Source organism: Cibotium barometz, chromosome 11 (genome assembly GCF_041138505.1).
Source record: "Cibotium barometz isolate CiBa-2024 chromosome 11, ASM4113850v1, whole genome shotgun sequence".
In the NCBI taxonomy this organism is placed as follows: domain Eukaryota; kingdom Viridiplantae; phylum Streptophyta; class Polypodiopsida; order Cyatheales; family Cibotiaceae; genus Cibotium; species Cibotium barometz.
In genome coordinates, this window is record NC_141056.1 from 14,382,775 (window position 1) to 14,392,549 (window position 9,775).

The 9,775-nt window shown below is 44.8% G+C and overlaps 1 protein-coding gene across 3 annotated transcripts; it reads left to right on the forward strand.

Annotated features, from left to right (window-relative positions):
* The first annotated feature begins 1,928 nt into the window (after positions 1-1,928).
* On the forward strand, positions 1,929-9,512 carry LOC147633798 (uncharacterized). 3 transcript variants are annotated; one of them, XM_086804848.1, is made up of 10 exons: positions 1,929-2,199; positions 2,388-2,582; positions 2,677-2,788; positions 3,067-3,112; positions 4,064-4,136; positions 4,217-4,369; positions 4,753-6,598; positions 6,691-8,584; positions 8,814-8,903; positions 8,986-9,512. In XM_086804848.1, the coding sequence occupies exons 1-10, from the start codon at positions 2,141-2,143 to the stop codon at positions 9,048-9,050; spliced, it is 4,533 nt and encodes a 1,510-aa protein (XP_086660974.1). In that variant the 5' UTR covers positions 1,929-2,140; the 3' UTR covers positions 9,051-9,512. The 3 variants fall into 3 exon arrangements, with proteins under 3 accessions (XP_086660974.1, XP_086660975.1, XP_086660973.1); XM_086804849.1 differs by having other exon boundaries at positions 1,952-2,199; positions 2,391-2,582; XM_086804847.1 differs by having other exon boundaries at positions 1,998-2,199; positions 2,385-2,582.
* Positions 9,513-9,775: the final 263 nt, after the last annotated feature.

Here is a 9,775-nt window from a genome sequence, read left to right on the forward strand (position 1 = left end):
AAACTAGGTGAGAGTTGGAGAAACACTTTCAACAATTTATACTTTTTCCAGACACTTTCAATTCATACTTTCACCAGGTTCAAGGCCCACATGCTTGAAAAGCCATCCCTTTTGAAGGGTCCCACCATGAGTTGGTGCCCTAAGTGTATGCATGATATTGTCAATAAATTACCAACATTCTTCACTAAGAGGTTGTGCGCTAAATATATGTGTGAGCTTGTTAATAAATCAACACATCTGCCACTAGTAGTTCAGAACATGATATAATTGATTTTTCCTTCTTCATGAATGGTTTAGTAGTGTAAGATCACTTATCAAGAAGGTTGTAACTATTCATTTCTTGCATCGTGCTTTGTGCACAATTCTTCCTTTCAAAACATCAAAAGTAAATTTTTAGTATTTCCATCAATGCTATGAGACTTGTGATTTCCCCTGTGCATGCGTCATGTACACACACTTGAAGTGACTCAAGTAAGGCACAAAGTCATGACTCATCTTAAGAGAGAGACAATTATTTCGTGATATAGTAGAACATTTGCATGACTCCATGAGTTGTTTGGATTGTCTAACGTAGCTGCTTATAGAATGAGGTTTTTGAAAGATACTCAGCAAGATCATTCAAACATTGTTAACAAATGAAAAGCTTGCACTTTCTCCCCTTATGGTTGTGTGAGGAAAAAGATAAATTCGATATCTGGAATTTCTCATGCAAGGGTGGGCACATATGTTTGTAGTTGTGAGACGGATAGCAATTTGAGGTGGGGTTGTAGAGTCTTCGCAACTTTTTGCAATCTTGGTACTTGATTGAGAAGAATTTGGAGTGGGGCACTTGGCTAATGGTCAATGGAGTTGAGAGCATTGAGTGTGTCTTTTGGGAGGCAAGGGTAGGTGGTTTTCATGGGAAGACATGGTCACCTCCTACATCATGTTGTTCACTAAAGCGTTAACTTATAAGTGAGAACGAGGAGTGAGCCTTGGCCCTTAAGGTGATGGTGGAAAGTGGAATATATAATATTGTGTGTGTGTGTGTGTGTGTGTGTGTTGGGGGGGGGGGGCGTAACAAGAGCGATACGTTGTGGCCGAGATGGCACTTGTTGCCATCTCCGCCATAGTGTATCACCAAGTGCCATCTCGGCCACAACGTATCGCTCTTGTTATGGGACTCACCAGAGCTCGCGAAGGGAGGCCGATACCATAGCATGTTGCAAAAGCACGATTGAAGGCAAAGCGCCTCAGAGACGAATGAAGATCATCGTGCAAGCCCAGTAGACCCACACGAAAGGCTAGAATATATAACGTTAAAGTTAAAACAACTAGTTGGGAACCCGTGCTTTGCACGTCTTTAAGGCTTCCAAAATCAAATTCTACCCAAACCTCCCCCTCCCCGTCTAGAACCTCCAAATTCCATTAGAAGGCTCTAAGTAATAATGAGGGGGGATAAAGAGATACTAAATAAAAAGGATTCAAATAGTATTAATTAAGGATTCAAATAGTACCAATGAGCGCTAGTTTAACTGTTAGAGTGTTGGACTCTAATCCCCAAGGTCGTGGGTTCGAGTCTTGTGGGGGCCTCATGTGGTATCATCTTCCTTGGGAGATTTATAAGTCCAAAGTTGATATGTGGGCGGCCTCGGCCCCGGCTTGTGCCATACCCGAGGGGGGTGCCTTCCACCATACGGGGGTTGGGGGTGTGTGTGAGTATTTCTACAAAATTTCCTGTACCTGCTTTAAAAAAAAAAGGATTCAAATAGTATTAATTAAGGCCGCCTTAAGGATGGTTTGCGCGGGAATTAAGTTATTGAAAAGGCACGCGTAGGCGGCGTGTGAGCGGGGGCTTATGAAGAGGTGGGTCACGTTGGGAGGCCCCTTGTTGCCGCTGTCGAAAGCAATTCTAACAATGCACAGTCTGCTACTACTACTACAAAAACACGCACACTGGCACTTCTACCTCGTTTTGGCAACTCTCCCTTCGTTGCTTTGCTGACTCCCACCTTCTTGTCCCCTTTCTTCTACATGGGTTTCACCCTGCAACCTCTGTGCAGAGGTTTTTCCGCCATTGCCCCGCCTTCATAGCTGCTTTTTCCTTTCCATTTTCAGCTCAATTTGGCCTCAGCTCACGCGCAAAAGCTCGCACTGAAACATGAAGGGAGACACGGTGCTGGACTATATTGAGTTTCAGCTCTCTTCACCTCGCTCAAGGTATGTGCTCTTTGGGCTATGGAGGCTTCATTTGGCTTCATTATGGTGCATTTTCTCAGTATGTGTTGAGATTTTACAGTGCAGATCTCAAAAGCTCGTGTTGGGTACTGCTTTTTCTTACTCATCTCTTTCGCACACGTGTGTGTGCGCGCTTGCGTGTTTTGTGTGTGTGTGTGCGCAAAAAGCAGCAGGTGCGAGCTCTTCGTCTCAGCAGAGGGCGAAACAGTGAAGCTAGCCTCTGGCTTCCTGCAGACATTTCTGGCACACGTTCCAACTGCCCAAGAGCAACACGTAGGAGGCTCGAATGCAACAATAAGGCTGGAAGGCCCATACGTGTGCAATGGCAGCAGGAAGCCATGGTTCACCAAGGGGACTCTAGAAAGGTTGAGAGATTGTGTTAAAAAAACAGCGAAAATTGGATCTTCTGTTTAATTATACATCAAATTCTCAAAAATTTTCATTTATTCCTCAACACAGGTTTGTCCGGTTTGTGAGCACCCCTGACGTTTTGGAGCGTGTGAAAACTGTTGAGGATGAACTGGCCCAACTGGAGCAAGTTAGAAGCATTCAAGCAAGTAGTCTAACACAGGTATTATAGCTTAATTCGGCCTCAGAAGTGATGCTAGTCTTGAATAATTTTCTTCATTTTGCCTTGAATGTGTAAAATTGTTATATGTGATGTTAAGTTCTCTTGCTGCTGTTTTTCTCTGCCTTTCAAGGGATTCTAGCTGTTTTTGCCTTTGAAGTGATGTTACTATAGTTGCGAATCTGCTGTTTTTCCTTAATAGTGTTGGTAATCCTGCCACAAATATGCTGTTTTTGTTCTAAATGAATGATTTTAATGTTGTAACATCCAATGTCTTGCAGATTGAGGATGCATTTCTGGTTGCCAACCACACCTTCTCGAGAGCTGGTAAGCCCCCTGTGATGTTGTCAAGCATAGCAAGTATTCTGTCAACACACACTTGCGCACTTAAGCGCACACACTCGCACTCAAGCGTGCACTCTCTCTCTCTCTCTCTCTCTCTCTCTCTCTCGTGGAAGAGAGGAGAAACGAGAGACCTCTCCCTGGTTCACATGGCTGCTGCACAAGGTGTTCTTGGGTGCCCAATATCTTTGGGTCTTGACTCTTAACACACACAAAACTCTTGGGCACTGGACTTCTTAGATGGACAGACAACGTTGACGTTTAAGTCTGCCCATCTTGACAGGGTTGGATGGGTGACTCCATGAGTAAAGGGACTCTGTTCCATAGGGCATAATTGTTTTCCATAGGACAATGACTAATTATCTCATCATTCTCTCTCTCCCATCCTTTCATAGTGTTGGAGGGTGCATTTTCTGGTGTGTGTTGTGTGATAGCCCCACATGCAAGGGAAGCTGTGTGGAAGGGGTATATATAGGCCATGAAGGGCTGCTCCATACCTTCACTCCTCCAGGCCCGGTATTTTGAGGAAGGGAGGTCAGTGACAGTGGTGAGGTCTCTGCTAGCAGTGCTAGCCTGCCTGTGCTTGTGCGGATGTGGAAACTCTTGGTGGCTGGTTGTCTAGGTTATGTGAACAGGGCTGTTGAGGTGGTTGTGGTAGCCACTTCTGACATATACAAAGGTCGAAATTTTACCCCCAACCCCATCATGGCTATACTTGCCCACATGCTGAACGCTGGTTTACCCAATGGAAGGCCAAGCTCAAACCAACATCTCAAAGAAATGGAGCCCACTTTTGTCTCTCCACTTGTAAACACTCATGGAATGCAATCTCATGACCAATGAGTAGAACTCAAGTATCTGTACATCCGTGGTTGCCAAGGTTTATTGCTATGATGTATCATGTGTTTAAGAAACATTAATTTTTTTGAATTTCAGATGTCATGCCTGCTGCTTTCCAGCTGGGACAATATCGACACGAGGCAATCAGCAATGAAGCTGAGGCATCAAAGTAAGTGCTTGCATAAAATTCTATGAGTTTCCAGTTTATTTACTACAAGATGCATATCTAAATTACTATCCTATGTCTAGGAGGGAGCTGCTAAATACAATGGATGTCCGTCTGCTTGCACTGCAACAAGAACAAAATGTGGCTTTTTGTCGAGCTGCTGCAGATGGATTTGATGGTGATAGTATGGAAGATCTTATTGCTTTCTCTGACTTTTTTGGAGCAGAGCGCTTACGGTATGCACATCTGTTTGTACATATATACATACATGCATACATACACACATATATATGTATGTATGTATGTATGTACATATATAAACATGTATACACACACATATATACGTATGTATGTATGTACATATATAAACATACATACATGCTCTTATGGAGTCATTATTGCTCTTTGGTTTTTGTTAAGGTTGGGAAATAATTTGAACTTTTCATTGCTATATATAGATAAATAAATAATAATAATAAAGTTAAAGAAAATGTTTATACATATGTATGCATATGTGTGCATGTGCGTGTGTAAGGATGGAGCATGCTGGGAAGATAAATGTAGCTGCCAAGCTGACTGCTAACTTGTTTTTTTGATGTTACCCTGTTGAGCATTGCAGTGCTGCATGCATTTGGTTCCAGGAGGTCTCAAGAAAGAGACAAAGAGCTGTTGTGGGGCCTGTTCAGCCTAGCGTCCAGGAAACATTGAACTGTTCTAACCCCCTGTTATCAAGTCTGAATGGAGAAGCAGAGGCAGATTCATTTTTGAAGGCTTCTCAAGGGAAAGTGACCTCCGACCCACAGTGTGCTAGAGGATGGCCAGTGGATGTGGGAGCAGCACCCTCCTCTGGGATTGTCATTAGTCCTACACAGCCAACTTCAGATGAACTTGTTGGGTACAGTCCAGGTAGGTTTTTGCAATCACAGGGAAATGTGAGCAGAGGTCTCCCTCAGAGAACTTCTCCAAAGAGGAGGTCTGCCTCTCCACTCAAGAAAGTTCAGATCGGGAGATTTGGCAGCCGACGCTCCGGCTCAGTAGTAATCCGTAGCATTAACTATTTCTCTTCTTATGAACACCCAAGTAAGGAGAGAAACAGCAGCATGGAATCCAGTAGCAGTGACAGTGAAGGCTGTGTCAAGAGAAATTGTGCTAATAAGCCTGCTCCTGCTACTACAGCTTCTCCCACACCTGCAAGACGGTTAAGTGTACAGGCTGCCATAAACCTTTTTGAAAGCAAGCAACACAAGGAGGACACTGAGGCAGCGAAGCAGCGACATGTGAAGCAAGAAAGCGGCAGAGGGTCTTTAGAGGGGGAAAACACATCTTCATTAGGAAAGGATGAACCAAGGCAGCATGGCGAAGTGGATGGTCATGATGTGAGCAGTCTGAGGCTGAAAGGGGTGCCCTCAGACCAGCATGAAAACGCTGTAGCATGCCAAGTACTTAATTCTGAGTGCATTTCTTCTGAATCTACGCATTCAAGAGTAGAATTGATGAGCGAAGATTATGGAAAAATATTACTTGAGAGTCACTATAGGCCTTGGATGGAGAAGATAACTGCAGGTTCTTCTCCTCTTAAGTGTCAAGAGCCCTCTTATTACAGTACCAGCTCTGGTTTATCCTCTGAGCTTGACTCAGAGGAACAGATGCGCTATCAGCAGACCTTAGGAATTGCTTCACATACAGCATTGGAGGGAGATTGGCCACAAGAATTCATACAGAAAATGAAAATGAAGTCTACAAGGGAGTCTGTCAAAAAGGACTTCTTAACCCCCGAAGGCTTTGTAGAATCTGAGTTAGACACTATAGGAGCCAATCCTTTAGCAAGGTGGAAGCATTCAGTGTATGAGCCAGTTGACAGTGATCTCTCTAGTGCAAGCACTGTGACCACTGTCTCTAGAGGTGGGACAGGTATGGAAAAAAGTTGTGTTTCTGTAGAATCAAGACAGTATCCTCCCACTGCGGCCAGTTTAGCTATGACAATCTCAAGCAAAGTAAGTCACAGTCAGATCAACCAAGGGCTGAGAAGCTGGAAATCATGTGAGCAAGATCGATCTCTTGTTGAAGAGGGACCATCTACTCACATTAAGGAAGAGGGTATTATTGACATCAAAGGTAATGACAGCACCAGAAGGGAATCTTTGGGAAGCTCTTGGGTTGTGCCTTCTGATCTTAGCATTCAGGCTCTTGCTAGCATGGTTGACCATCTGGTTGTCAATGATGAGTTTTCCGGCAGGCATGAAGGGAGGTTTTATGAACAGTACAGAAAGTTAAGAGATGCCAAGATGATGGAGGAGCTGCACTCTATAAGAGCTGAAAGAGAAGCTAAGCTCAGATTGATGGAGGAGACTCTAGAACTAAGGAAAGCAGAAATGGATGCACGGAAAGGGAGCAACCATGCTCAAGCCCGTGCCACCAAGCTGCTTGCTCTCAAGGCTAACTTGTGTAATATGCAGAAAGTTCAGGTATGGGATATGTTAAGTAGGCTTTTTGTGTGTACATAAATGGTGTTTTTCCTTTCTCTTCATGCTGTGTGACTGTAGCCTACTGTTGACAGGAAGGTGGAGATAAAGAAAAGGGCACAGATTTGGGATTGGTACCACAAACAAAGGACTGCACAATTCCAGGTGGCAGCCCACCTTCTCCTCCCTTGACACCACGGGCAGCCAAAGAGCAGGCTCTGACTCCAAAGCTCGACAGAGTAAAGAAAGCTGCAGCTGCTTCCCAGAAGTCTGGAACCACTTCTCGGAGTTCTAAATGGGCTGCTTCGGACTCACCCAGATCCACACCTAGGGGAACAGTGGGAAGAGCTTCAAGTCATCGTCCATTGGGTGCTTCAAGTACCCCAGATAATCCTCTTGCATGTTCAGTTCCTAACTTTTTGGACTTGAGGAATGAGAATACTAAGCCATCTCCTGGGAAGTCATATGGTTCTGCTCGTGTGCATCCGAAGAATAGTGGCGCTCCTGGATGTCCTCGAGGTGCAAGTAGAGCTTCTCCTTTTGAAATTAATGGCAGTGCACCTGTCCAGAATAGCTCCCGCAACAAGACTGCAAGGCTTGACAAAAAAGATCGAGCTTTGCATACCAGGCAGAGCTATGCGACTGGCGAGTTCAAAGTTTTATCACCAGATGAAGGGATCCCGGCACCAATTAAGGGTCAAAGGGAGGCAAAAATTGAGACACCTGTTCTCAGCAAGATAAGGCGAAGTGCTGTTGCCCCTATCCAGGAAATGAAGCCGTTCCTGCGCAAGGGGTCTGGTATTGGACCTGGAGCTGGGCCTGGTGTAATGAAGCTGAAAGCCTTTTCTAGCGTTGATGATACTGCCAAAAGCTCTGATGAAGATTCTCCCACAACCCCGTTAAAGAATTCGGATGAAGAGGCTCCAACAACTGCAAGGTTTATGAGACAGACGAGTAATTGTGATAACATGTCTAGTGAAGAGGTAGCAGCAAAGAGCCCTGCAGGTTTGTCTGGTCAGGAGACTGGAGAAAAGGAGGTGGAAGCTGGTGCTGAGGTAGCAGCAAAGAGTCTTGCAGGTGTGTCTGGTCAGGAGACTGGTGAAAAGGAGGTGGAAGCTGGTGCTGATGTAATGTTAGACACCGATGCAACCCATCACTCAGATGATGGGTTGTTTTCCATGTGTGAAGAGGAGGAGAAACTGAATACACCCTTAAAAGATGAGGAAATGCTTGACAACGAAAGGGCCTGCCATACCATATCCTTTCCCATAGATTTTGGGATGCATGACCGCTATGCTACCTCTTTTGCAGCACATTTGGACTCCAACCCTCAACCATCTCACATGGAAGTAACACGCCGAGAAGGAGAAGATAAGCCGAAACTATCACAACTCCTTGCTGAAAGTGCTAGTCAATTCTTGCAGAGTGAGACTTCAGCCACCGGTTCGGCATCATTTCGAGCTAATCTCCTTCCTGATGAATGCATTGTGTCAAGGTTTCCCCCTATGGTGGCTGCTTCTCCGGCAACCTTGAGTGTGAAGCCCCAAGGTGCCACCGTCCCTGATTGCCTCAGCCCCTCACCTGCTGCTGCTGCTGTGGAATCCCCTCTTGGAAGTCCTGCTTCTTGGAACTGTTCACAGGTCCAATATGCTTCTGAGACAGATGCAATGCGTGCACACAAGAAGTGGGGTGGTTCTTCTCAGAAGCCTGTCGTAGTGGTCGTGCCACCTAAAGAGCCTGTTAAGGGTCTAAAGCGGTTGTTGAAGTTTGCATGCAAAGGTCATGCAGCTCCGGAAGTTATCTTTAGGGATTGTATCTCAGCATCAACCACTTCAGAAGGCGGCGATGAGTTTGAAGAGGCAAAGGAAGTAAGCAGTCAGTCTGGACATGATCCTCTCAGGAAAGCAAAGCCACAGGAGAGCAGGCTGAAGGGCTTTGGAAATGCTGTTTGGAGTGGTGATCACAACAGTACACAGGATAAAGGATCAGGTAGGCCGAGATAGGGTAATGTGTTGCAGTTAATTATATCACTTGGTTTGTGCAGGTACTGACATAGTTGCATGCATGCTAACTTCACTTTGCTAACATGGTTGCGTGCATCTAAGGCTCTTTTTCCACACATACACCACCGGTGAAAAGAGTAGTTCTCATCTGCCTGTCTCTCATGAGTGGGGGATCCGTCTGTAATGACCCTAAGTTTCACTTTGTGCTTATGCAGCTCAAGCTCTACGTAGTTCTATTCAAATCCTCCCTTCCAACTTTAAACGAAGAGATGGTCGTGCATCAGCAGGGAGCACACGCCTTAAAGGTACATGGTCTTGCATTATGATACTTTGAGGTGGTATGTAGCCTCACAATTTATTTCTAATTAGAATGTTTTCTTTGGGCAGCCTCTCGGTCTTTCTTCTCTCTTTCAACCTTTCGAAGCAGAGGCAGCGAAGGGAAATCATGGTGAGGTTCTGGGAAATCTGGCAACTAGATATCTGTATGTGACCCTTGAGCATTTGAAGAAATGCTTTGATGAAGCATTCATGTGAAATGTACAATTCTTCAAGGAGAGACATCATGTGCACGTTGAATTTTCCTCACCCTCTCTTTTTAATCAACTGGGCTTCATAGTCTGGGTCCAGTTCACAAGATGCTTGATATAAGTTTTAGAAATTCTTTAGAGGGATTTGTGATGTTGGACAGAAGTAGTGCCTTAGTGTGGGCAGCTTATATTGTAGGAAACAGGCACTGTGGCTACTTGTGTACATTCACTCCTTTGGGGAGGTTTTCGTGTCACCGGCGCAGTATCTTCTCATTTCATTTGTCCCCCCCACATTTAAAATCACAATGTGAGCCTAGTGCTGAGGATACTCATGGAGATGATTGATGGATCCCTTTCTGCATATAGTTGTGGTTTTTGCATCATTTGTACATGCAAGGTAGCCCATTTTTCAGGGTTTGTGACCGGCTTTGTAGTTTTGTCATTGTATTCAGAGGAAAATCTCATCATTTGAATGGACAGCTGTCTGTAGCTCAGAAGGATTGCCTAGAAAACTAGGGCCATAGTTCCACTGGCTCCGTGGTAGCTTTTTGATGGGTTTTATGTTTTGCACCATTCCTTGTCTAGATGTTCTTAGAGGTGAAAAGCTTATTGCTAGCATATCTGGATGTGGTTGCTAATGCACATGTCTA